Source organism: Ictidomys tridecemlineatus, chromosome 5 (genome assembly GCF_052094955.1).
Source record: "Ictidomys tridecemlineatus isolate mIctTri1 chromosome 5, mIctTri1.hap1, whole genome shotgun sequence".
Lineage (NCBI taxonomy): Eukaryota > Metazoa > Chordata > Mammalia > Rodentia > Sciuridae > Ictidomys > Ictidomys tridecemlineatus.
In genome coordinates, this window is record NC_135481.1 from 96,322,259 (window position 1) to 96,350,249 (window position 27,991).

Below are 27,991 nucleotides of genomic sequence, written 5' to 3' on the forward strand. Positions count from 1 at the left end.
CCCTTGCAATTGATTGGGGCTGATAGGGGGAACAGCTTTATGTTCTGATCATTTGCCACGCGTGCTTCAATAAAGGCTTGATTCGATTATTCGTGAGTGGTCTAGAAGTCAGTTTCTGAAACCCAGGGATGAAGCTTTAAGTATAACAGTTCTTTTCCAGATGTTTCCAAGATGACCAATGGTACCTTCTGATGTCACAACTCTTTTTTTTTTTTTTAATTTGTGTTGAGGATTGAATACAGGGGTGCTCCTGAGCCACAGCTACAGCTATTTTTATTTTTTATTTTTAGCCAGGGTCTTGCTAAGCTGCTGAGGCTGAGCTCAAACTTCTGATCTTCTTGCACCAGTCTGTCGAGTCACTGGAATTACAGATGTGTGCCACCTCAACCAGCTTAGTCATCACAATTCCTGGAAATTCAAATCAATTCAAATTTAGAATCACAAGCATCAAAAACAAACTCTGGGTTACCTAAATAGGAAAGGAATTTATTGTAAAGCCATTGATTAAGAACAAAGTTGAAAGGAATATTGGGGATCAGGATCAGAAAACTGAGAGAATCCAAGGGAGATTCTACCACCCAAACAAACCTGGACAGGCCATCACTGAAGCTGGATGCTTGTGGCTCCTGTGGACTCAATGGCAACACTGCTGGCCTGAGTGAATACTAACCTGTGTTAACTCTGTCACTCATGGGAATGAGACCGGGTCACAAGGGAGGTTGGGTCTCATGCTTGCCTTTTGCAGTACAAGGTAGAGCCAGGGAAACAGGAAAGGAGGCTTTGGGTGCTCAGCACCCCCAGCCTGCCCCTCTCCCCACAACAAATAAATGAGAGTCTGATTCCAAGTTGTTTGAGGACTAGCTCTATGCTCTGTTTCTTTCCAAGGACCTGGGCCTTTTCCTGGGATCATCGACCTGTTTGGACTTGGAGGTGGCCTTCTGGAGTACCGAGCTAGTCTGCTGGCTGGCAAGGGTTTCGCTGTGATGGCTCTGGCTTATTATAACTATGATGACCTTCCCCAGAGCGGAGACATCTTTCACCTGGAGTACTTTGAAGAAGCTGTGAACTATCTACTTCATCACCCCCAGGTTGACTGATCTTTTAGTTTATTGATTCCTAAATATTTGCCCGAGACAGGGTCAGATTTTCAACCCTGTGACCTGAGAGATTTACTCTATGACAAAATTAAATATTGAGCTTCTTACAAATTTACAGAGAAAAGTAAATATCTTTTTTCTTTTTCTTTCTTTTTTTTTTTTTTGAGTTGTAGATGGATACAATACCTTTCTTTTAATTATTTATTTTATGTGGTGCTAAGGATCAAACCTAGTGCTAGGCAAGTACTCTACCACTGAGCTACAACCCCAGCCTAAGAAAAGTAAATTTCTGAGCTAGGACAACCCCACAGGGCATAGAATAAATAGGGAAACCTCAGGTATGAATTCCAGGTAAGGGGACTTAGCATCCCAGTATGCCCAGTACAGTGGGTTTCCTGGGACACAGACCATGAGTGCTAAGACCAGGATAGCATCAGGCTCAACAGGAGGGTTGGTCACCTCAGAAGTGTCACTGTTTTCTGGCTCTGTGAATCTGTGTCTAACCTCCAGGTATGTTACAAAGAGTTAAATGATCACACTGGTGAAGCCCTTGAAATGGGCAGGTACTCATTCCCATGGCAAAGGATCTGGGCACAGTGGGTACAGAGTGAGGAAGATCAGGTTCATGTCCACATGAGCTTAGAATATAAAGTGGGAACAGGGGAGAGAGGGCTAGGAAACAAGGAAACTTAAAATTCCAAGTGCTAACAAGGACACGAATGGGGCACTGATTAAAAAAGAAAACAGTGGGGCTGGGGTTGTGGCTCAGTGGTAGAGTGCTCACCTAGCATGCATGAGGCACTGGGTTCAATCCTCAGCACCACATAAAAATAAAATAAAGACATTGTGCCAACCTAAAACTAAAAATTAAATATATGCATATTTTTTTAAAGTGGAGTGGATGGGACTAGACAGAGCTCAGGAAGAAAAGCCTCAATTAGCAAAGATTTAAATGCCAACTATTAGTATTATTAGTGGTGGTGGTAGTGTTGTCAATTGTCAGGAGTTAATTCTAGTGATTTTTTAAAAACATTTTGTTAGGGCTGGGGATGTGGCTCAGCGGTAGCGCGCTCGCCTGGCATGTTGCGGCCCAGGTTCGATTCTCAGCACCACATAAAAACAAAGATGTTGTGTCGCTGAAAACTAGAAAATAAATATTAAAAAAATTCTCTCTCAAAAAAAAACAAAAACATTTTGTTACCTGCTAAAATTTACGTGTTAGAAACAAAATACATACAGAACAAAATAAATTATGATTAGTGTCAGATCAATGTACGTAGACTGATACTTTGGGTTTTTCATACATACTTGATTATGACTTTATACGCATACATATACTATTTGTCTGCTAGGTAATTGATTCCAATATTCTCTAAAGAAATAACTATTGGGCTGGGGTTGTGGCTTAGTGGTAGAGCGCTTGCCTAGCATGCACAAGGCCCTGGGTTCAATCCTCAGCACCACATAAAAAAACTAAATAAACAAAATAAAGGTATTGTGTCCTTTTTTATCTACAAATATTTAAAAATAAAGAAATAACTGTTAATTTCAGGAAGAAGTTTTTTCTTTGAAGCCTAGGCCTTTTCTTCCCCAGTACGTTCATGGGCATCCTAGAGCCTTACTTACAAATGGAATGTTACTTAGGTTCCCCTTAAATTTCTTTGGACTACCACGAACTTCCATGAGTGCAGGGCCCATTGAAGTATAAAGGCACCACACACTACATAGCAAGCTGTTTTGGGATTTGAAAGCTTCTTATTTCTAACCATCATGCTCAGAGCTTTATAGGTGGTTTTTCATTTGAACTTCACATGGATTTTGTGGTATAGGGTTGAGCCTTATTTTACTGTTAAGGAAACTGAGCTTAACAGAGGTTGAATAGTGTTTCCAAACCTATGATATTGATAGAGCCCAGGTGCAGGCTCATGTCCACCTAACTTCTAGGTGGGCACTGCTCACCCTACCACACTGTTCACGGTCTCATTCTCCTTATTTTTCTGTCCTATTTTCAGGTAAAGGGTCCAAGGATTGGGCTGCTTGGGAATTCCAAAAGAGGAGAACTCTGCCTTGCCATATCCTCTTTCCTGAAGGGCATCATGGCTGCATTCATAATCAATGGCTCTGTGGCCGTTGTTGGGGCAAGCATATAGTACAAGGACGAGACGTTGCCTGTTGAGAGCCACAGCCGAAGGGCCCCCAACAAACTTCCAACTGCCAGCTGATGATTGGCTCACAGCAGCCCCAGCAAACTTCTAGCTGCCAGCTGACTGGCTCCTCTGCGGTGATGCTCATTGGGCTGTTTCCCCGCCCTTTCAGATCACGGAGCTGCTCATTGGGAGACTTTTTTGGCTCCACCCACACTACCCATCCAATCGGCCTCAAGAGCAGGAGGAATGGAGGAGGGGTTGAGAGGTTTGTGGGAAGCTGGTGGTGGCAGGTGGGCTCTGAGGGAATTCCTGAAGAGTTCATGTAGTGTGGCGTGTGTGTTCTAAATAAAGTTCATTTCTGCTTGACAAGTGGCTCCTGAATTGTGCCCCACCAGACTGCAGCATTTGGTGGCCCACACAGGGAACAACTAAGGGTAAGTGATAAGGTAAACTGTTTGCCCCTGAGGGCAGGGCGAGAGGATGGGTAGCCATTTTAAGATTCTTCTTTTGTTTTGCTTCATTTTTGTTTTAAGTTGCCTGTCCCTGGAGATGTGTAAGATGGAAGAAAAACCGCTCACCTCTGAGGAACAGATAGGGAGAAAGGATGGATGGACATTTCAGGAGGATAGAAAGGTTATTATAATGATTTTTTGTTGTCCCAATTTTGTTTCACTTTGTTTCAGTTTTGTTTGGCGTTATCTTGTTGGGTTGTATTATAGTTATAGTAGAAAAATTCAAGTAAAAGAGAAGGTCTCTTGAGCTAGGCAGACAGAGGAAAAAATTCAAGTAAAAGAGAAGGTCTCTCGAGCTATTCAGACAGAGGAAGAAAGTTTAGAGCAGAAAAAGCCATCAGGGGAAAAGTTACAACAGGAGACTGCTACTAACACCTTTGTATCACCAGAGCGTGTAAGTGTCCAACCAATAGCGCTACCTCCATATGCTGGGAGGCCCCCAACCCACGCAGTTGATAGATGGGATTCTGAGACAGGATTTCAAATATTGACATGCTCTGCATTTGAGCAGGCAGGAGGGCAGCAAATTCACCATGCTTTAGAATTCAAAACAGTGAAGCAGCTAAAAGAGGCTGTAACAACCTATGGTCCTCAAGCACCCTTCACTGTAAGCATGGTCAAATCCATTACCAACTTGAACATGACGCCAGCAGATTGGGCTAATATGTGTAAAGCTGTGCTAAATGAAGGATAATACCTGTTATGAAAGGTTGCCAATGAGGAATTTTGCAAAGAGATGGCTAGGTGAAATGCAGTAGCTGATTATCCTCAGAGAAATATAGATATGTTGTTAGGAAAGGGACCTTATGAGGATCAGCAGCAACAAATTGCATATAATTCTGGCGTATACTCACAAATTGCTGTAGATGTGGTTAGGGCATGGAAGACTTTACAAGGACATGGAGGTTTACAAGGTCAATTATCTAAGATAATACAAGGAGCTAATGAACCTTATGCTGAATTTGTAGATAGAATTATTCAAACAGCTACCAGAGTTTTTGGGAATACAGAACAAGCAATGCCACTAATAAAACAACTGGCTTATGAGCAAGTGAATCGTTGGTGCAGAGAAGTCATTAGACCATGGAAACATGAAGATTTAAACACATATTTTAAATTATGTAAAGACATTAATGAACAAGGGCAAGTCATGGCAGCTGCAGTACAACAGGTTTTAGATGCCAGGCCAAAAACATGCTACAATTGTGAACAAACAGGACATTTTAAAAGGAATTGCCTCAGGGCTGGGGATGTGGCTCAAGCGGTAGCGCGCTCGCCTGACATGCGTGCGGCCCGGGTTCGATCCTCAGCACCACATACCAACAAAGATGTTGTGTCCGCCGAGAACTAAACAATAAAACATTAAAAATTCTCTCTCTCTCTCTCTCTCCTCTCTCACTCTCTCTTTAAAAAAAAAAAAGGAATTGCCTCATAGGAGGAGGGTTTAACAAAACTTGGTATCAAAGGAGTAGAATACTGGGTATTTGCCCACGATGCTGTAGAGGGAGACATTGGGCTAATGAATGCCATTTTCATACCACCATAAAGGGTACTCCATTATCAAAAAACGAATAAGGACCAGGTGTCTATCCACGATATCATGGAGAAAGGCATCCAGCTCCATTGCTAAAAAATGAACAGGGGGGCCCAATGCTCTGGGGCCCAAGACCACAAATATATGGAGCACTGGAGGAACCTAGCAACCCCATCAGGGTATTGCCCAGGACACATTGTCCATTAAATCCCTCACTAGACAAACCAGAGGAAGTGCAGGATTGGACATCCACACCTCTGCCAGAACAGTACTAACTCCAGAGATGGGAGTTCAAAATCATTCCCACAAGTGTAAAGGACCTCTTCCCCAAGGAACAGTAGGCTTATTATTGAGATGCAGTTCTTCTACTCTAAAAGGACTTATGATAAGTCCTGAGGTAATTGATCCTGATTATGAAGGTGAAATAAAAATTATAGCCAGTTCTCCAAAGGGTATATCAGTAATTTCACCAGGAGATAGAATAGCACAGTTACTAATAATACCAAGCCTACATGATAAATTTTCCAGTTGTACTGTAGAAAGAGGTTCCAGGGGATTAGGCTCCACAGGTGTAAATTGGGCGATGCTCTTTTTAAATTCAGATTCTCGCCCCATGCTAAATCTAAATATTCAAGAACATGAATTTAATGGGCTACTGGACACAGGTACAGACCTTAGCATCATCTCTCGTCAAGAATGGCCAAAACATTGGCCATTATAACAAGCCACTCAAACGCTTCAAGGCCTAAGAGTGGCGACTAATCCTCATAGAAGTACAATGGTATTAGATTGGAAGGATCCTGAAGGATGTGAAGGAACTATACAGCCATATGTATTGGATCATCTTCCATAAATTTATGGGGATGAGATGTCCTAAATCAATTATCACTAACATTAACAAATAACATCAATCCAAATGCACCCACTATCATGGCTAGACAAGGTTTTAAAGGAAAAAGTTTAGAAGAACAAGAACAAGGTATAGCAGCACCAATACAAATAGATCAAGGAACAGACAGACATGGGTTGGATTTTCAGGAGGGGTCACTGAGACAATAAAAATTACTTGGAAATCAGAAAGACCAGTATGGGTTCCTCAGTGGCCCCTGACTAAAGAGAAGATACAAGCAGCCTATGACCTGGTCAAACAACAATTAGCGGAAGGGCATATACAACCTTCTGTATCTCCCCATAATACTCCCATTTTTGTCATCAAAAAGAAATCTGGTAAATGGAGATTATTGCAAGATTTAAGAGCCATTAATAATGAGATGGTTATTATGGGACCTGCTCAATTGGGGATTCCTCAATTGTATGCTTTGCCAAAAACCTGGTATGTTTTAGTTATAGATATTAAGGCTTGTTTTTTTTTCAATTCCAATTCATCCTGAGGATAGTCCATATTTTGCATTTACTATCCCTGCACTGAATCATGAAGGTCCTGATTAGAGATATGAATGGAAAGCACTCTCTCAAGGGATGGCTAACAGCCTAACTATGTGTCAAACTTATGTTAACAAAGCAATCCAGCCACTTAGAAATCAAAATCCTGAACTACAAATATTTCACAATATGGATGATGTATTATTAGCACACAAAGATAAAAACACATTGCTAGAATGTTATGCCACACTTACAAACTTGTTAAAAATTATAATCTAGAGATAGCAATAGATAAAGTACAATTAAATTTTCCAATTAATTATTTAGGAATTCTATTATCCTCAACCATGGTCCGTCCACCAAAAATTCAAATACAAGTAGATCAACTTAAATCACTTAATGACTTTCAAAAGTTATTAGGAGACATATATTGGATAAGGCCTTATCTAGGTATATCAACAGGAGAGTTGGAACCTTTATTTGATATCCTAAATGGTCCATCAGATCCAAATTCACCCCGAATGTTAACACCTGAAGCAAGAAAGGCATTAAAAATCATTGAAACATATTTGGAAAATATGCATTTGGATAGAATTGATATAAGTTTGCCTTTATTATTTATTGTACTACCAACAAAAAATATTCCTACAGGAGTATTTTGGCAAGAAGGTCAATTATTATGGACACATTTATCTTATTCTCCTAACACTATTCTTACTAGGTATCCTGAGGCAGTAGGACAATTAATACTCAAAGGAATAAAAGTAGCAAAGGGAGTGTTTGAAATTTCTCCCAATAAAATTATTACTCCATATACTATGGATCAAATTGATGAGTTAGCTAATGAGTTAAATACTTGGGCAATAATCATGTGCAAATCTAATGTTTCATTTGATAACCACTTACCATCTAATCCTTTATTGTCTTTTTGGTCATTGCATCCTGTAATTTTTCCAAAAATGACAAGAAAAACACCTATCATGAATGCTCCAAATATATTCACTGACCTCATTAGCAGCAATAATTACCCGTGATCAAACTTTTACATTTTTAGTACCCAAACAATCAGCTCAAAAGGTACAGCTTAATGCAGTATTACAAGCTTTTGTGATGTTTAAAGATTCTGTATTTAATTTATTTTCTGATAGTATTTAGTTAATGCTATAGTATCCCTTGAAGATGCTGGTAGGATTTCCCCTTCCTCTACTGTTTTCTCTTTGCTTTCCACTATACAAAGTCAAATCTGGGACAGAAAAGATCCATTCTTTATAGGACATATCAGGGCACATACAGGATTGCCTGGAGCCCTTAGTTTGGGCAATGATTTAGCAGATAAAACTACACATGACATAGATATTTTCTCTACACTAGAAGAAGCTACAAATTTTCATAAAAAGTTCCATGTCAATGCTAATACTTTACAAAAGCATTTTAAAATAACTAAGGAACAAGCTAGACAAATAATAAAACAATGTCAAAATTGTGTGACCTTTTTACCACAAGTTAATCTTGGAGTCAATCCTAGAGGACTGATACCTAACCATATTTGGCAGATGGACGTCACACCTTGCCAGAATTTGGAAAATTAAAATATTTGCATGTTACAGTTGATACTTCTTCTGGATTTTTGATGGGCTCCCTTCAGCCGGAGAAAAAAACTAAAGATGTTATAGCTCATTGCTTACAAAATTTTGCCATTGTGGGCGTTCCTAAACAGTTAAAAACAGATAATGCCCCTGGTTATACATCTACCTCTTTTAAACAATTTTGCTCATCATTTGGCATTACTCATATAACAGGAATCCCATACAATCCACAGGGACAAGACATAGTTGAAAGAGCTCATCAAACTATTAAAATGTACTTATTAAAGCAAAAAGACGGAATTGGGAAGGGGTATATATTCCCCAAAGATAAACTTAAAATAACTCTTTTTACTCTAAACTTTTAAAATTTGGATTCATCAGGGCTTAGTGCTGCGGAAAGGCATATGTGTCCAAAAAATGTACATAAGCCCAAGGTACTTTGGAAGGATATTCTAACAGGACAATGGAAAGGCCCTGACCCAGTAATTGTCTGGAGTCGGGGGTCTGTTTGTGTGTTTCCACAGGGAGAACAGCAGCTGATTTGGATTCCAGATAGATTAACTAAGGTCCTGACCCAGTGATTGTCTGGAGTCGGGGGTCTGTTTGTATGTTTCTACAGGGAAAACAGCAGCCAATTTGGATTCCAGAGAGATTAACTAAAGTGATTTCTTCAGACCAAAAAGAAGATGATTTGTCTCAAATCCATAACAGCTGATATCCAGAACTCCAGTTTGGCTACCCTTACATCTGCAACAGAACCAGGATGCTTTTTTCAATATTTATTTTATTATTTCCCTTTCCCACATCATGAAGTTCTATTTTGTTTTTTGAGCTCATACAGACCTAGGTTAATGTTTTCCTGATCAGTTCTATTTTTTGACTATAGAGTTTTTAAACATTGCAATGGAGATTTCACCTGTAAAAAGTTATAAGGCCTTTACTATTATGTTATGTGTTGTATGTATTAGATTATGTGTGCACATTTGTGTTTTATGTTGTATGTTGGTATGTACATATGTCCATATATCACATATGATGAGCGCTCATGAAAAAATGGATCCAAATTTTTTTATTCATGTGATTTAAATGGTTTAATTTAAATTGGATAAACAGCTGTTGAGGATTGTTTTAATATGTGAACAAAAAAGGAGGTTAACAGATTTGTTTGTTTACTTTCACCTTTCCTTTTCATTATATTTAATAATTCTGTTAAAGATAATGTAAATTGTTCAGGAAATTGTTTTCTTTTAGTGCCTTCTGGAATGTTACATAATTTTTTCTTTAGCCATTATTGCCAGAATTCCTATCTTCATCCCAGTGCCGGTGAAGACAAAGATAAAACCAATCTACAGCTTCTACAATAGCTATCACTGAACTGCTTGCAGAACTTGCCTGGACTATGTATCACTTGTATGCATTGTGAACTATCTATTGATGAAGCAACTTGTGGTAATGTTGGGGTATTTTTGCTGATGGTGTCATTGGTGGTACAATTTCTCCAAAAGGAGCCGTCAATTGGCTTGGTGTATCCTCCTCCCTTCTGCTTGTGATGGTCATTCAGCTAAAATTTGGGGGCCAAAAGAGGTGAGACAAAGAACCTCACCGTCCCACTGGTACAAAGACCTATCCACAGGTGTGGCTATATGCTAGACCGGTAGTCAATGATGGGTAAGATCCAATTGCAATGGTACCAACCTAAGACAGGAGGCTGATGCCTTGAGGTCAGCTCATCCAATGACGGGTAAGGACCATATGTACTATTGGACAACCTAAGGCAGGCATGGTCCCTAAGCCACATGCTTGTTGTTTAAACAGAGAGGGGGAAATGTTGAGAGCCACAGCCAAAGGGGCCAGAGCAAATTTCCAGCTGCCAGCTGATGATTGGCTCACAGCAGCCCCAGCAAACTTATAGCTGCCAGCTGACTGGCTCCTCTGTGGTGATGCTCATTGGGCTGTTTCCCCGCCCTTTCAGACCACGGAGCTGCTCATTGGGGGACTTTTTTTGGCTCCGCCCATGTGACCCAGCCAATCGGCCTCAAGAGCAGGAGGAGTGGTGGGGGTTGAGAGGCTTGTGGGAAGCTGGTGGTGGCATTATTTTATGTAAGGGATTGAGCCTCTGAAGATTTTGGTACCTGTAGGCATCCTACCCAATCTCCCACAGATACCAATGGATGACTATAATACCAGAAAGGTTATAATGTCCCTTTTGAGTTTCTTCTTTTAGAATGGAAGCAACACCTTAGCCATAAACTATTAGTTGGATATAAACTTAATAAAAATTTCCAAATCAACTATATTTTTGTTCAGTGGTATTTTCTCTTTGGATGAATATGAATTCCCCTAACAAAAAAAATTTTGTTATATTCCTGTTTATATATATAAACACTTATGATTTTGTTATTTCAAAAGCCAGCAAAACATTTTTTAGATGAATTACCTAAGTTATTTGAACAGTGATATACAGGAAAATAAAAAAAAATATGTATCACTTAAGATGAATAGATGAGGAACTTAAACATTTCTTAAACTTTAATTGAATTTAAAAGCCTCACCAGGCACAGTGGTGCACTCCTGTAATCCAGTTACTTTCGAGTCTGAGACAGGAGGATTGAAAGTTCTAGGCCATCCTGTGTAGCTTAGGGAGACCCTGTCTCAAATCCCAATAAAAAAGGGCTGGGGATGAATCTCAATGGTAGTGTGCTTGCCTAGCATGCATTAATTAGGCCCAGTATTTAATCTTCAGTTTTGCATTCCCCCCCAAAAAATCCTTTAATTTATGATTATCATAATCTGATTCCTTTTATTTTTTTACAAATCAATTCCTGATATATCCATTTTTCCCCTGAAACTCAAAAACATTGTTAACAAGAGCACAAACACCACCTTGTTTGGTTAATAGACGACAGAGAACAATTCTGTTATGTCAGGTAACCTTGTCAGAAGTTAATAAGTGATGCTCCATGGCACGGTCTTTGCAGTGTTTTCTGCATGGATTCCTAGTGCTGGACAGATCCCTGATCATTTCCTCTTTACTAGCTATACCACACTCTTCTCCCTCACTGGCCTTACCAGCAAAGTCAGAGAAAATCCTGTAAATATCTGTCTCAATAGGTAAAATCTCCTATTTGTATGTCATGGTGTTGCACATGGTTTACTGTGAAAACTGGGAGCAATAAGTAGAGCCGACGGATTTTGACAACTTGCAGTTTGACCAGAAAAATGAACATAAAGCTGGGACCAAGGAAGCTATGCTTGTTGAAGGGATTACACCTGACCTTGCCATGAGCCTTCCTCCACTAGGCCCTTCCCCCATGATGTGCTGCCTCATCTTGGACCCAGAACAATGGAGTTGGTTGTCTATGGACTGAGACCTTGGAAACCATGAGCCCCAAATAAGCTTCTCCTCCTCTAAGTTGTTCTTGTTGTTTTTTTTGGTCACAGCAATGCAAAAGCTTACCAAGACAGTGGATAGCTCATAATTTCTTTGACTAGGATCTGAACATCCTCCCTAAACCAGACGAATGTCCTATGAGCCTTAGGAAACTTTCTGGGATGCACAGCCCAAATATCATGGCTGATGGTGGAAACAGAACTAGGTTAGGGATGACTTCTCTTCATGGAAATTCCTCAATACAGTGGCTTAAACAAATCAATTATTAATTACTCTCTCAAAAAGTCAGGTTAGTCACCCAAGGCAAGGATTAATTTCCACAGCTATGACCATTAATTACCAAGCTATGACCATTTGGTCTAAGGCAAGCTAATTACTCCAGTTCTTGTTGTTACATCCAGGTCTAGCCAACTGGAAGAAGGGACAGAAGGGCACACCCTCTCCCTTGAGAATACTTTCCCATATTTTCACATTCCACTTTTGCCTTTACTAATGGCCAGAATTGGTTTTGTTTTGTTTTTGTTTTTCGAGATGGGGAAAATCACTCAGTTTCCCTGGCTGGACTTGAATCAGAGATTCTCTTACTTCATCCTGGGACTGCAGGCACATGCTCGTTCACCTGATTAAGGCCAGAGTTTTATTACATGTCCACATCAAGCTTCAAAGTAGGCTGTAAAATGTAAAATTGATTCTTGGTAGTGATGTACTCATAAAATAAGCAATCCAGCAAGACATTAGCAGAATTATGGGCATTTATGTAGCTAATAATATAGCTTTAAATATGTAAGACCTTTTAGAAGTGCAAGGATAAATGTACAGATATCTCATAATCATTGCACCAATCTAGCCCTTCCCTCCATTTTTCTTTTTCCTATTAGGAAGTCAGATATTCAAGACTGGGAAATTGAAAAGCAAATTCACTTATGGAGAGAATTAAAAAGGGACCATGCATGTGCAGAAAAGATATCAAATTAGAAGATCTTAAGTTTACACCCTTGGCACAGACCTAACCCGACATCAAAATACCAGAACAAACCCAGCAAACTGTGGAAGGTTGAGAATTTGATGTCCAAAATTAACACATGATGAGATTTAAATTGTTCAATTTTCAACAAAACAATAAGGCATACATAAAAGAACGTATGGCCCATTCTGCGGGAAGAAAAATCAACAGAAACTGTCCCTGAATAGGACTTGAAGGCAGATCTATTAGACTACACTAAGTGAGTAAAAATGGTCATTTGCAGGGAGGTCCTAGAATCTCAAGATGCTAGGTAGTACAATTGAAAATCTAAATTTGGCTTTGGTGTGGCTTTCTAGCCTGGAGAAGTTTCTAAATCTGAGGTTACTGTATGGCAAACCATTTTTCTTACTGCAGTTTTGTAAATAATCAAGCCTATCTGAGAAAACTAAACTCATTTTTACAAATTAATCAGCTTATCTTGACTATCTTTGGAAAGAACTGGTATAGAGTAAAAAGAACTTAGAGAATAAAAATATTTTTAAAGAAAAACTATCATAGATTCTAGCTCTGTTCATTCTTTTGGGAGTTTTTAAAATTATCTCTACCTATAGGCCGGATGAGATCCTATATTCTTTTAGTTTCTCCAATCCCATTTTCTCTGACAAAATCACTAAGAAAAGGAACTGTTTGGCTGGGCATAGTGACACACACCTGTAACCCCAACTGCTCTGGAGGCTGAGGTAGGAGTATCACAAGTTTGAGGCCAGCCTATGCAACTTAATTAGATCCTGTCTCAGTACAAAATAAAAGTGCAGAACTGTGGATATAGCTGAGTGGTTGAGCACTCTTGGATTCATTTCCCAATACTACCCCCCCCCAAAAAAAAGAACAGAAACTATTTTTTCCAAAATCCCTAAAAGTTTAAAGCTGGAAAACTTGAAGTAAATTTCAAGGGTGAAGACTCATAGCTCATGTTGACATCTGAGCCACAAAGAAAGTTCATGAAACTACTCAATGCCATAAATAGAGACATTTAAACTGCAAATAATGACAAGGAATTGATGTCAGAACAAAACTCCATACCATAGCAAAAATTTTTCTTTTATTTTTTTTATCCTATATATTTTCATATGGCAGTATGATGCTATATTTAAAATTTCATAATCAATAGCTACTATGGAAAACTGAAATAACATCTAAGGAATTCTTAAGTCTACTTAGAATTGGCAAAATTTCCAAGTGCAATTTAGGCTCAAATTATACTAATCTTCCATTTTATAACACTCTTAATTCAATCCAGTCATGGCATATTGAATGATAAGGTAACTCTAGATGGTTTAGCTGTTGCTAAAACTACATATTGGACCTGGAAAATTGAGCCTGAACTACATATAAGAACAGCCTCCACTGTTAGAACAGGACTCACACTAATGGTCACTTTTGGTCATTTGATTTATATCACTGGTTAATTTTAGCAGTAAGTTCTTGATTTAAAACTATTATGCGAAGTGGATTTGTTTTTGTTCAACTTTGCACTTATTGACTATCAAAATTCTGCAGAAGTACAACTCCTAACCAAATAACACCAGCCAACCACTTTGAGATGATAGCCATCACTTATGGAACAGATAAAGCCGAACTGAACAACGGAATCCAGGTAAACCCAGCCTCAGAACAATTCTTTCTAAAACCTCCTTGTTGCTGAAATGTGGCTGTGACACTGCATCCTAGCTACCAGTCCTTCCCCCTGATGTGGAAATGGACGAGACTAACAAACATATCAAGTCCATACTGGCCATGAGGAATGAGCAAACCTAACTATAGGACAGTTGATCCCACATCCTTGCCACCTACTTTCTCAACTCTCATACCAGTTACAACAAGGAAAGAGGTTTGAAACATTAGTCAACAGATACATGATTACAGCATTAACTTGCTTGGTGCATTGTTCTTTGTATGGCCATCTAGGAGTAGGGCATACAAGCAAGCAAGCAGTTTTACAGAACAGTGGGCTCAACCTTGGCAAGCCAGAGTTAATTATAAAAAGCCAGGAAAAGAATCTAAGTGAATCACATGGTGCGAGTCCATGTCAGTAAGAGCAACTAATCCAATAGCCACAATCCTTTACCCTGGTCACTCATGGGACAGGGAAGAAAAACCAGGGGAAACCTTGATCATAAGACAAAGGGAATAACTTGTTTTTCTTCTTTCTGGTGTACAGATGGGAAATACCTCCTCTGCCATCTACATACTAGTAGAATGTATCTTAAAGAGGAGCTGCACAAACTCTAAAAAAGAAATACCTGGTATTTTTCTGCATCCAAGTCAGCCTGAGTATGAACTGGAGGATGGAGAGAAAGGGCCTCAGAGGGGAGTATCAGTTACACATCATCTTAGAGTTAGACCTGTTTTGCAAATGAGGGTACATGGTTTGAAGTCCCCTACATGCAAGCCTTCTTCACTTTGAGAGAGACAACTCCAAATTATCTTAAAAATGCCAGATTCAGCACTTCTGGCTGCTTTCATTTTAGGATTAAATCAGGGAAGAAGTTCTTCCTCTAAAAGGAGAATAATACACTGTTCTCCCACTCATCCTTTCCAGGGACTTAAATCAATACCCCAAATTTATCCCTCCCTTTTGCCTTTAAGAGAAGCAGATATGGGCCTAGATGGGAGACCCACCAGAATGCCTGCTCCATTCTCTTTACATAACTTAAGACAGATAAAGTCTGATGTAGGGAAATTTTCAGATGACTCTGACAAATACATTGAGGCTTCTTAGGGACTGACTCAAATTTTGACTTGGCATGGAAAGATGTTATGTTGCTCTTTAATCAAACCTGACCCCAACTGAAAATGTGGTAGCCCTATAGATAGACAAGGTCTGTGGGGATGAATTATATGCAGCCAATGGGAATAGGAATCTCCTGACTGGCCAAGAAAAAAAAAATGAACATTTCCCCATGGGAAAACTAGTCATTCCCCAAGATCCCTGTTGGGACCCTAAGTGTACCATAAGGGACTGGAAACAAACATTTTCAGCTCTGCATTATAGAAGGGATTAAGAGGATTCATACTAAGCCTTTAAATTATTCTACATTATCTCAGGACATTCAGGTTTCCAAAGTGACCCTTTCCACCTTCCTGGAAAGGCTCTGACCAAATATATCAGCATGACCTCAAAGTCTACAGAGCCAACTGATCTTGAGAGATCACTTTATAACCAGTCAGCTCTAGGCACTAAAAGGAAATTCCAGAGAGTTCCCTTAGGACCTGAAAAAAACTCTGGACAATCTTAAAATGGCTACTAAGATTTTTTTTTTTTTTACATAGAGATCAAGAGGAAATTAAAAGGAAGGAAGAACAGCACAATAGAAAGGTAGTGGTCCTAGTGGCTGAATTACAGAAGTCAACCCAAAACAAGGCTCCCAAGAGAAAGGGAAGTCCTGCTCAGCCTGCTTTAATTGTAGGCAGGAAGGCTACTTCAAGCAGGATGGCCATGGGAGTCAAAGAGGCTGCCCAAACTGTGTCCTATTTGCAAGGGGGACCACTGGGTGTCAGACGTCCCTGGAGATGGATGTCTCCAAGTTCAGATGCTTCCCCCAAGGTCCAACAACAAGACTGAGGAAGCACATGGCATAACTTCTTGATTGTCATCTCTGTAAGGGAACCCTAAGTGACTACAACCATAGAGTGAAAAGAAATACTTTCCTTTTGGAAATAGGAGCCAGTTTTTCCATCCTCCTTTAGAATTCTGTCCTTCTCTCAACACTCCAATTCATCAAAAAAGGAATCTCTAAAAGACCCTTAACTAGAAGCTTCTCAAAGCCCTCACCTGTGAATGGGAGGGCAATCTTTTCACTCTTTCCTTCTTAATCATGCCCAAAAGTCCAGCTGCTTTACTGGGGGAGGGACATTTTGGTCTATATGCGTATAACCATTCTTATGGCTCCAGGACAAGTTCTCTGCTACTATTGATGGAAACTGACACTAATCCAGAAACTTGGGAAATTCCAAGGTGTTAAAATCCACCTTAAGGATCCCATCAGAGACAGTACCCCTTAAAACCAGAAACAAAGAAAAATCTGTAATCCCAGCAGCTCAGGAGGCTAAGGCAGGAGGATCATGAGTTCAAAGCCAGTCTCTGCAATTTAGCATGGCCCTAAGCAACTTAGCCAGAACCTGTCTCTAAATAAAATATAAGCAGCCCTGGGGGTGTTTCTTGAAGGGGATTATGAGACCAAGTCTCTCAATCTCTGTGTCCTTTTTATGGCTTATGATGGGTGCACAGGCACTCCTCAAAATTGACATCTTATGCCCTCACCAGAAGCTCAAACAAATGGGGCTTTCTGATTTTGGACTGAAACCTCTAGAATTATGATTTAAACATTTTCTTTTTATAGGTCAATTGCCTCAGGTATTTCTTTGTGGAATCACCAGCTGAATAATACAAGAATATTTGGGGAAGAGGGAAATATCTGGGACAAGAGAAAGAGTGGCTTCTGGGCTAATGATCTGCTTCTAGTTCTGTTATTGTGGGTTTGGTGTTTATGTGTATATGTATGCATCTATGTGAAAACTCATTGAATTGTAAACATGGAATTCTTTTTTAAAATATTTATTTATTTATTTATGCACTGCAAAGCATTCTGAGCAAAATACTACAAGAAAAGGAATTGAAAAATAGTGCCCAAAACTAACAACAAGAGGTATCTCAGTAAAGGAGGAGGAAAATAACCAAAAAGTAAAACTAGCCAAACTAAAATAAATAAATAAAGAAGCATGACTGGAAGTACAAATCATATCTCAATTGTAACCTTAAATGTTAATGGCCTAAACTCACCAATCAAGAGACATAGGCTAGTAACCTGGATCAAAAAAACAAATCCAACAATATGCTGCCTTCAGGAGACTCATATGATAGGAAAAGACATACACAGGCTGAAGGTAAAAATCATACCACTCACATGGCCCTCGGAAGCAAGCAGGAGTGGCCATACTCATATCAAATAAAATCAACTTCAAACCTAAGTTAATCAAGAAGGATAAAGAAGGACACTATATACTGTTAAAAGGGACCATCCATCAACAAGACATAACAATTATCAATTTGTATGCACCAAACAATGGAGCTGCAACGTACATAAAACAAACGCTCCTCAAGTTCAAGAGTCAAATAGACCATAACACAATAATTACGGGTGACTTCAACACACCGCTCTCGCCATTAGACAGATCCTCTAGACAAAAACTGAATAAAGAAACTATAGAACTCAACAGCACAATCAATAACCTAGACCTAACCGACATATATAGAATATACCAACCATCATCAAGTGGATACACGTTCTTCTCGGCAGCACATGGATCCTACTCAAAGATAGACCACATATTATGCCATAAGGCAACTCTTAGTAAATATAAAGGCATGGAGATAATACCATGCACCATATCTGACCATAATGGAATGAAATTGGAAATCAATCATAAAAAAAGGAAGGAAAAATCCTACACCACATGGAAAATGAACAATATGTTATTGAATGATCAATGGGTTACAGAAGACATAAAGGAAGAGATAAAAAAATTCTTAGAGTCAAATGATAATACAGACACAACATACCGGAATCTATGGGACACAATGAAAGCAGTTTTAAGAGGGAAATTCATTTCCTGGAGTTCTTTCATCAAAAAAAGAAAAAACCAACAAATAAATGAACTCACACTACACCTCAAAAACCTAGAAAAGGAAGAACAAAACAACAGCAAATGTAGTAGAAGACAAGAAATAATTAAAATTAGAGCAGAAATAAACAAAATTGAAACAAAAAAAAACATTGAAAAAATTGATAAAACTAAAAGTTGGTTCTTCGAAAAAATAAATAAGACAGACAAGCCCTTAGCCATGCTAACGAAAAGAAGAAGAGAGAGAACTCAAATTACTAATATACGGGATGAAAAAGGCAATATCACAACAGACACTACAGAAATACAGAAGATAATTAGAAAGTATTTTGAAACCCTATATTCTTTCTTTTTTTTTTTATAAAGAGAGAGTGAGAGAGGAGAGAGAGAGAGAATTTTTAATATTTATTATTTTTAGTTCTCGGCGGACACAACATCTTTGTTGGTATGTGGTGCTGAGGATCGAACCCGGGCTGCACGCATGCCAGGCGAGCGTGCTACCACTTGAGCCACATCCCCAGCCCATGAAACCCTATATTCTAATAAAATAGAAGATAGCGAAGATATCGATAAATTTCTTAAGGCATATGATTTGCCCAGATTGAGACAGGAAGACACACACAATTTAAACAGACCAATAACAAAGGAAGAAATAGAAGAAGCCATCAAAAGACAACCAACCAAGAAAAGCCCTGGACTGGATGGGTATACAGCGAAGTTCTACAAAACCTTCAAAGAAGAATTAATACCAATACTTTTCAAGCTATTTCAAGAAATAGAAAAAGAAGGGGCTCTTCCAAATTCATTCTATGAGGCCAACATCACTCTGATCCCAAAACCAGACAAAGACACTTCAAAGAAAGAAAACTACAGACCAATATCTCTAATGAACTTGGATGCAAAAATTCTCAATAAAATTCTGGCGAATCGAATACAAAAACATATCAGAAAACTTGTGCACCATGATCAAGTAGAATTCATCCCTGGGATGCAAGGCTGGTTCAATATATGGAAACCAATAAATGCTATTCACCACATCAATAGGCTTAAAGACAAGAACCATATGATCATCTCGATAGATGCATAAAAAGCATTTGACAAAGTACAGCATCCCTTTATGTTCAAAACACTAGAAAAACTAGGGATAACAGGAACTTACCTCAATATTGTAAAAGCTATATATGCTAAACCTAAGGCTAGCATCATCCTAAACGGAGAAAAACTGAAGGCATTCCCTCTAAAATCTGGAACAAGACAGGGATGCCCTCTATCACCACTTCTATTCAATTTAGTTCTCGAAGTACTAGCCAGAGCAATTAGACAGACAAAAGAAATTAAAGGCATAAAAATAGGAAAAGAAGAAATTAAATTATCGCTATTTGCAGATGACATGATAATATACTTAACAGACCCAAAAGGATCTACAAAGAAGCTGCTAGAGTTAATAAATGAATTCAGCAAAGTGGCAGGATATAAAATCAACACGCATAAATCAAAGGCATTCCTGTATATCAGCAACAAAACCTCTGAAATGAAAATAAGGAAAACCACTCCATTCACAATATCCTCAAAGAAAATAAGATACTTGGGAATCAACCTAACAAAAGAGGTGAAAGATTTATACAAAGAAAACTACAGAACCCTAAAGAGAGAGATAGAAGAAGATCTCAGAAGATGGAAAAATGTACCCTGTTCATGATAGGCAGAACTAACATCATCAAAATGGCGATATTACCCAAAGTTCTCTACAGGTTTAATGCGATGCCAATCAGAATCCCAAAGGCATTTCTTGTAGAAATAGATAAAGCAATCATGAAATTCATATGGAAAAACAAAAGACCCAGAATAGCAAAAGCAATTCTAAGCAGGAAGTGTGAATCTGGAGGTATAGCGATACCAGAGCTCAAACTGTACTACAAAGCAATAGTAACAAAAACAGCATGGTACTGGTACCAAAACAGGCAGGTGGACCAATGGTACAGAATAGAGGACACAGAGACCAATCCACAAAGTTACAACTATCTTATATTTGATAAAGGGGCTAAAAACATGCAATGGAGGAAGGATAGCATCTTCAACAAATGGTGCTGGGAAAATTGGAAATCCATATGCAACAAAATGAAATTGAATCCCTTTCTCTCGCCAGCCACAAAAGTTAACTCAAAATGGATCAAGGAGCTAGATATCAAAACAGAGACACTGCGTCTGATAGAAGGAAAAGTTGGCTACGATCTACATATTGTGGGGTCAGGCTCCAAATTCCTTAATAGAACGCCCGTAGCCCAAGAGTTAATAACAAGAATAAACAAATGGGACCTACTTAAACTAAAAAGTTTTTTTCTCAGCAAGAGAAACAGTAAAAGAGGTAAATAGAGAGCCTACATCCTGGGAACAAATTTTTACCCCTCACACCTCAGATAGAGCCCTAATATCCAGAATGTACAAAGAACTCAAAAAATTAGACAATAAGATAACAAATAATCCAATCAACAAATGGGCCAAGGACCTGAACAGACACTTCTCAGAGGAGGACATACAATCAATCCACAAGCACATGAGAAAATGCTCACCATCTCTAGCAGTCAGAGAAATGCAAATCAAAACCACCCTAAGATACCATTTCACTCCAGTAAGATTGGCAGCCATTATGAAGTCAAACAACAATAAGTGTTGGCGAGGATGTGGGGAAAAGGGCACACTTGTACACTGCTGGTGGGACTGCAAAATGGTGAGGCCAATTTGGAAAGCAGTATGGAGATTCCTGGGAAAGCTGAGAATGGATCCACCATTTGACCCAGCTATTGCCCTTCTCGGACTATTCCCTGAAGACCTTAAAAGAGCGCACTATAGGGATACGGCCACATCAATGATTATAGCAGCACAATTCACAATAGCAAGACTGTGGAACCAACCTATATGCCCTTCAATAGATGAGTGGATAAAAAAATTGTGGCAGCTATACACAATGGAGTATTATGCAGCACTAAGAAATGACAAAATCATAGAATTTGCAGGGAAATGGATGGCATTAGAGCAGATTATGCTAAGTGAAGCTAGCCAAGCCCTAAAAAACAAATGTCAAATGTCTTCTTTGATATAAAGAGAGCCACTAAGAATAGAACAGGAAGGAAGAGCATGAGGAAAAGACTAACAGTAAACTAAGACGAATGGGGGGAGAGAAAGGGAGAGAGAAGGGAAAGCATATGGAAATGGTAGGAGACCTTCAGTGATACACAAAATTATAAGAGGTTATGAGGGGCAAGGGGGAGGGGGAAAAAAGGGAGAGAATTGAACAACAGCAGAGGAGGTAGAGAGGGAAGATGGGAGGGGAGGGGAGGGGAGGGGGGATAGTAGGGGATAGGAAAGGTAGCAGAATACAACAGTCACTAATATGCCATTATGTAAAAATGTGAGTAACAGATGTGATTCTGCAATCTGTATTTGGGGTAAAAATGGGAGTTCAAAACCCAATGGAGTCAAATGTATGAAAGATGATATATCATGAGCTCTGTAATGTTTTGAACAATCAATAAAAAAAAGAAAAAAATATATTTATTTATTTATTTATAGTTGTAGGTGGACACAATATATTTATTTATTTTAATTTAAAATTTTTTTAGCTGTAGATGGATACAATGTCTTTATTTTATTTATTTATTTTTATGTGGTGCTAAGAATTAAACCCAGTGTCTCATACATGCTGGGCAAGTGCTCTACCACTGAGCTATAACCACAGCCCCTGGAATTTTTTTGTTATTGTTTTTTGTTTGTTTTGTTTTGGGTTTCTGCTGTTTTAAGAATCAAAATGAGTCTCAGGAATGCTAGATAAACCTCCACCATTGAGGTACAAACCTGCCCAGGATCTTTTTAATATAAATTTGTTATGGCTTGAATGTGTCTGTCTGTGATGGAAACTTAATCCCAAATACCACTGTGTTGAAAGGTGGGCCCTGTAAGAGAGATTGAACAGATTAATGCTTTTATAGCAGGAATGGGATTGTTATCCCTGGAGTAGGTTCCTGCTAAAAATGAGTGTTGCCTCACCACCACTATTTTTTCCCCCTTTGGTGCTGAGGATTGAACCCAGAGCTTGGTGTATGCTAAATACGTGTTCTACAAATGAGCTACATCCCCAGCTCTCCTCTCACTTTTTAATGTTCTTTTGTTATTCTACTATGGAATGACACAGCAAGAAAGTACTCACCAAATGTGGGCCCCTCTAACTTGGACTTTCAGTCTTCAAAAATGTAAGAATAAATCCCTATTCTTTAAAAGTTATATGATATCAGGTATTCTAATATCAGCCTAAGAAAAATTTATAACTTATTGAAAGGTTAAAAAAAAAAAGGAAAGAAAAAAAAAGCTGTCAAAGAATCCGTAGAGTGGGTGGACTTTGTCGTGACTGCATTCACTGCTCACATCACGACCCAACAACTTGAACTCAAACAAGTGGGAGTGGTGACAGGCATAGTATGTTCCTCTGGCTATGTCCAGCCCTACTGCAAAAACTTCTGACGTCCCTTCAGCCCGCCCAGGGACTAGTTCCTGGATCTCAGACCAGTTCTTGGCGTGGAGTGCACAGGTATAAGATACACCGTGATCTGTTCAGCCTCCTAGCGCTCCTGGCGCCAAGGTTCTCCATACCCGCACTGGGACTCAATCACGCGCACCAGCCACCACTTCCAAGGGGTCTCTGCTCAAAGTCCAGCATGGCAGCGACGCTGATCCTGGAGCCCGCCAGCCACTGCTGCTGGGACCAGCCGGTACACATCACCGTGCGTGGCCTGGCCCCCAAGCAGAGGGTCACGCTGCGCGCTTCCCTGCGCGACGAGAAGGGCGCGCTCTTCCGCGCCCACGCGCGCTACCTCGCGGACGCAGGGGGCGAGCTGGACCTGGAGCGCGCGCCCGCGCTGGGCGGCAGCTTCGCGGGCCTGGAGCCCATGGGGCTGATCTGGGCCATGGAGCCTGATAAGCCGTTTTGGCGCATGGTGAAGCGGGACGTGCAGACGCCCTTCGTGGTGGAGCTGGAGGTGCTGGACGGCCACGAGCCTGACGCTGGGCGGCTGCTGGCCCGGGCGCTGCACGAGCGCCACTTCCTGCCGCCCGGGGTCCAGCGGGTGCCGGTGCGGGAGGGCAGGGTGCGGGCCACGCTCTTCCTGCCGCCAGGTGAGCCCAGGCTGCTGCTGAGTAGGAGTTGTTGCCTGGACAGCCGTTGGTTTCCTGTGCTGCGCTGGCTAGGTTTTGGCTACATCAGCACCTGTTGAGAAACTGGCATTGGCCGTGTTCATGGCCGACCAATCAAAATAGAAGATTTTTGACTCCTTAGACTCTTTTGCATTATCTTATTTTATCTCTATTATATTCCAAAGAGTGAGTACTGTTATTGTTCAAAGGAAGAATCTGGTTCACTTTGCTATTAATCACTACTCTGCAGATCTCTCCAGGCACAGCAGGGCTGCTCTTAGGGAAAGTGGCCAGGGTCAAGGATGCTATTGCCTTGTTGCCTCTGTCTCATGTCCTAGGCTTACTGGATCCTTCACTTCTTCATGTCCTTCTCTACCATAGATCACACTTCACATTCACTGCCTTCCTCACAGATAGCCAGCTTCTGGTGTTTTTCTTTCCTTTTTCTATGTAGACAGCTGAAATAGTACACAAACAACGCCAATGGTTGATGCAACACAACATCCAGCTTTTATTATTTGTTATTCTATATGCAGCCCTCGAGCACAGCACCCTGTTGTTTTGTTTCTGGTGCTGAAGCCAGAACCCAAGGCCTCCCCATGCCAGTCAAGGGCCCTACCTGAATCACATCCCCATCCCCAAATGAAGTTCTAATCCACTTAAAAAGTTCTGTTGCTCTCTTTTACAACAACTCATGATTCCTAAAACCCTGCAGATAATTTACCATAGAATCTCATGGAGGGTTAAATCACCAATGGGAAGTTACTCTATGCTTTGGATTTTTTTCTCCTTCCAAGGAACTTGTGTCTCTTTTCAGTAGTGACTCAGGAATCTGTCCTCTTTCCTTGGATTTATAGGAACCCCACTAAATAACTTGGAAAGCTCTCTAGAGGAAAGCAAATTCTTCAAGCGGTATAATGCCTTCCTATTCTCTTCTCTAGGACCTGGACTCTTCCCCGGGGTCATTGATATCTACGGAGTTGGAGGAGGCCTGTTGGAATATCGGGCCAGCCTTCTGGCTGGCCATGGCTTTGCCACATTGGCTGTAGCTTTTTATAACTTTGATGATCTCCCCAAGGATTTCAGCAACATACACCTGGACTACTTTGAAGAAGTTGTGTGCTACATGCTTCAACACCCCCAGGTTCTCCTTCCTTTATTTAATCAGTCTCCCAAGAAATGTCTCCATAGCTGGTGTCACCAGAACCAGTGCAGTGATGCTGCTCTGTTCTGTTTTCACTGAGATTCCTTTTGGAGACCTCCTAGGCTTTGGGTGCTTATTATTTCCGCTTTCTCTAACAAATGGGTTCAGGATGTAGAATTGTTCTTATAATCCATGTGCAATTTCACTGAGCAATTCCTAAATTCCTTTTGTAAAGCAAATTGAGCCTCTCATTAGTATCTTTGCATGCTTGTCATTTAATCGGTAATTTCCTGATTTTGGAGAATCTGATCTGAACTTGCCCACCTGTTCAGAGGCTAAGAACTACTGAACTGGACTCTGAAGTCTTACTTTGTTTCCATAAAGTTAATCATTTGCCTGTAATGATTAGATGGGATCTGATTAATGATTGCCATCTTGGAAGAGAACTTACTTCCACACAGTTGGATACCAAGCCATATAAAGACTGGAATCAGAGCTACTTGAATGAGCCTGAACTTGACAGGCTTCATGGCTGAGCATTCTTGAATGGACGATTCTCTAGAACCAGTTCCTAAATTTGCCAGTGAATTTAAGAATTTTTTTCTTCATGTTTAACCAGATAGTTAATACTTGGGAAGAAACTCCACTGTCACCTGACATTATGCATACTTCACATATTGAAGCTAGCAGCATTTTGAGTTGCATATTCATGTTGAATAAAGTCTTAACTCTTCTTTCTTCCTTTCTTTCAGGTAAAGGGCCCAGGTGTTGGGCTTCTGGGCATTTCTCTAGGAGCTGACATTTGTCTCTCAATGGCCTCATTCTTGAAGAATATCTCAGCCACTGTATCCATCAATGGATCTGGGAGCAGCGGAAACTCAACTATACACTACAAGCAGATTAGCATCCCACCACTGGGCATTGACCTGAATCGAATCAAGGTTACTTTCTCAGGCATTCTGGACATTGTGGATATTCGGAATGATATTGTGGAGAAGTTTGAGAACCCCAGTATGATTCCAATAGAGAAGGCACAAGGGCCCATCCTCTTCATTGCTGGTCAGGATGACCATAACTGGAGGAGTGACTTAAATGTGCAAATAGTCTCTGAAAGACTACAGGCCCATGGAAAGGAAAAACCCAGGATCATCCTTTATCCTGGGACTGGGCACTACATTGAGCCTCCTTACTTCTCCATGTGCCCAGCTTCTGTGCACAAAATGTTCAACAAAGTTGTGATCTGGGGTGGGGAGCTCAGGGCTCATTCTAAGGCCCAGGTGGATGCCTGGAAGCAAATTCTGTCCTTCTTCTCCCAACACCTTGGAGGCACCCACAAGGTGTCCCCCAAGTTGTAAATGCAAATCCAAATTGTTATGGACAGGGGAAGAGTTGAGATCACATTTTAGTGTCTAGTGACTATGTAAGTTCCCCTGGGTAGCATTAAATGGCTATTTGGCATTTATGGTATATTTCATGTCATTTTATTGAATTTGCTTTATTTGTCAACATAGTACTTTGCTATTGTGACACATGCATGTGGTAGAAGATTCAGACATAAGCTGCACAAATGCCCCCTTTGTTAAAATTTGGGGGGTTTTCTAGGGGTTTTTTTCATTTTTTAATTCTATCAATTGTTTAATTCTTTTGTTAACGCTTTGTATTAGATGACTTTTAAAGATGGGAGAATTTTTTCATCACTGTGAGAGAATGGTCATCCAATATTCCAATCATTGGAAGCAGAGTAGAATCTTTATTGACCCATAGCATACAGAAAGGTGTTGATATAAGGAAATTCACGGGGGGAGGGTCCTTTGAGGGGAGGAATTGGGAACATCTTTCTGTAGAGTAATTAAGTATAAACTCTGCACCATGGTGATTAGACTCTGATCTCTCTTCCATCTCATTTACAGATTCTAGGGTTGATGTGGGAAAATTATAGTGGAATCATTTCCTCACTTCCTTTTACTTCAGCATTGCAAAATATTGTGCAAGTATATTTGAAAAGACAATGGCTTTAGAGGAATCATTTCCTCACTTCCTTTTACTTCAGCATTGCAAAAATATTGTGCAAGTATATTTGAAAAGACAATGGCTGGTGAGGATAGAACCTAGCACATAATCTGTTCCCAGAAGTCAGAATTAATTATTCAGAAGCAAACAGATAATCTTAGAGGACTTTTAACACAAAAACTGAAAATCACAGGTAACACTATTTTTGTATGTGTTTTCAACTCTTCTATTAAATTACTTACTAGAGAGGAAGCAAGTGAAGCTATTTGCCTATTTGTTAACATTTTGTTTCTTGTTCACTAGAAACTATAAAATAAAGAGGAAAATAAAAATCTAAAGACCTGAAAAATCAAGAAACAAGTAGGTCTGTCTTTGAACAATGGACTCAATTTTCTATAGAAAAATGTACAGGAATTTTTTTTCTTTTGGGTACTGGGAATTGAACTGAGGGGTGCTCTACCCCTGAGCAATATCCTCAGTGCTTTTTATTTTTTATTTTGAGAAAGGGTCTCACTACATTGTTGAGGAGCTCTTGCTAAAGGTTGCCGAGGCTGGCCTTGAATTGCCCATCCTCAGCCTACCAAGTCACTGGGATTTATATTTTTAAAAAGGCAATTTTCAGGCTGGGGTTGTGGCTCAGTGGTAGAGTGTTCACCTAGCATGCACGAGGCACTGGGTTCAATTCTCAGCACCACATAAATGTAAAATAAAGATATTGTGTCCACCTAAAACTTAAGAATAAACATTTTAAAAAAGGCAATTTTCCAAAATTGATGTCCAAGATATTATGCTTCATATTCAAGAAGCTCTGTAATCCTGTTCACAATAAATTATCTTTAATGTATCATAGTAAAACCATTTATGATAGTTTTATGACATAGCTATAAATTATTTGCCATTCTCCCACCAAGAGTGGGACCTAGGTCCCCTCCCTTCAAATCTACATGGGCTTGTCATTGGACAATCTAGTTGAGAGAAAGTGGTGCTGTGTAGCTTCAGAGATCACCTGGTTTTCTGGGAACACGCCCTCACAGTTCTGAGCCGCCTCTCCTAAAGTTTGACTACATTCAGGCTTTGATGGTGTAGGGAGCCCAAGACACAGGAGAGGCCAATTGCTGGGACCTCTGTGGCACTGACAAGTGAAATGAGATTGTGAGTCATCTCTGCCCAGATGCCAGATAATCTGAGTAAAATAAAACCCAGATGATTCCAGATCCAGACACCTGAACCTTCCCAATTAATACCTCAAGCACCCTGGAGCAGAGAAGAGCTGTCCCTATCAAGCCCTTCCCAAAGTGTGGAAATGTGAACTAAATAAAATAAATGTTCTTGTTTTAGATGACTAGTGTTTGGA

General features: G+C 39.9%; 1 protein-coding gene and 1 long non-coding RNA gene across 2 annotated transcripts; one reads left to right on the forward strand and one right to left on the reverse strand.

The window, feature by feature from the left end:
• Positions 1-256: 256 nt before the first annotated feature.
• On the reverse strand, positions 257-23,214 carry LOC144377886 (uncharacterized). Its single transcript, XR_013439120.1, has 2 exons — positions 22,504-23,214; positions 257-408 (listed from the first exon to the last, which is right to left on the reverse strand). It is a non-coding gene; the product is annotated as an uncharacterized LOC144377886 (long non-coding RNA).
• Acot4 (acyl-CoA thioesterase 4) lies at positions 22,797-27,974 on the forward strand. The gene is made up of 3 exons (XM_005321208.3): positions 22,797-23,465; positions 24,425-24,627; positions 25,380-27,974. Exons 1-3 carry the CDS (start codon positions 23,009-23,011, stop codon positions 25,980-25,982), a joined length of 1,263 nt encoding a protein of 420 aa, XP_005321265.1. The 5' UTR covers positions 22,797-23,008; the 3' UTR covers positions 25,983-27,974.
• The last annotated feature ends 17 nt before the right edge of the window (positions 27,975-27,991 follow it).

Bases quoted from the DNA above. Each gene is read 5' to 3' on its own strand.
- Acot4 (XM_005321208.3), top strand. From the start codon at position 23,009: ATGGCAGCGACGCTGATCCTGGAGCCCGCCAGCCACTGCTGCTGGGAC. The intron at 23,466-24,424 runs GTGAGCCCAGGC...TCTCTTCTCTAG, and splicing joins CACGCTCTTCCTGCCGCCAG to GACCTGGACTCTTCCCCGGG. The intron at 24,628-25,379 runs GTTCTCCTTCCT...CCTTTCTTTCAG, and splicing joins ACATGCTTCAACACCCCCAG to GTAAAGGGCCCAGGTGTTGG.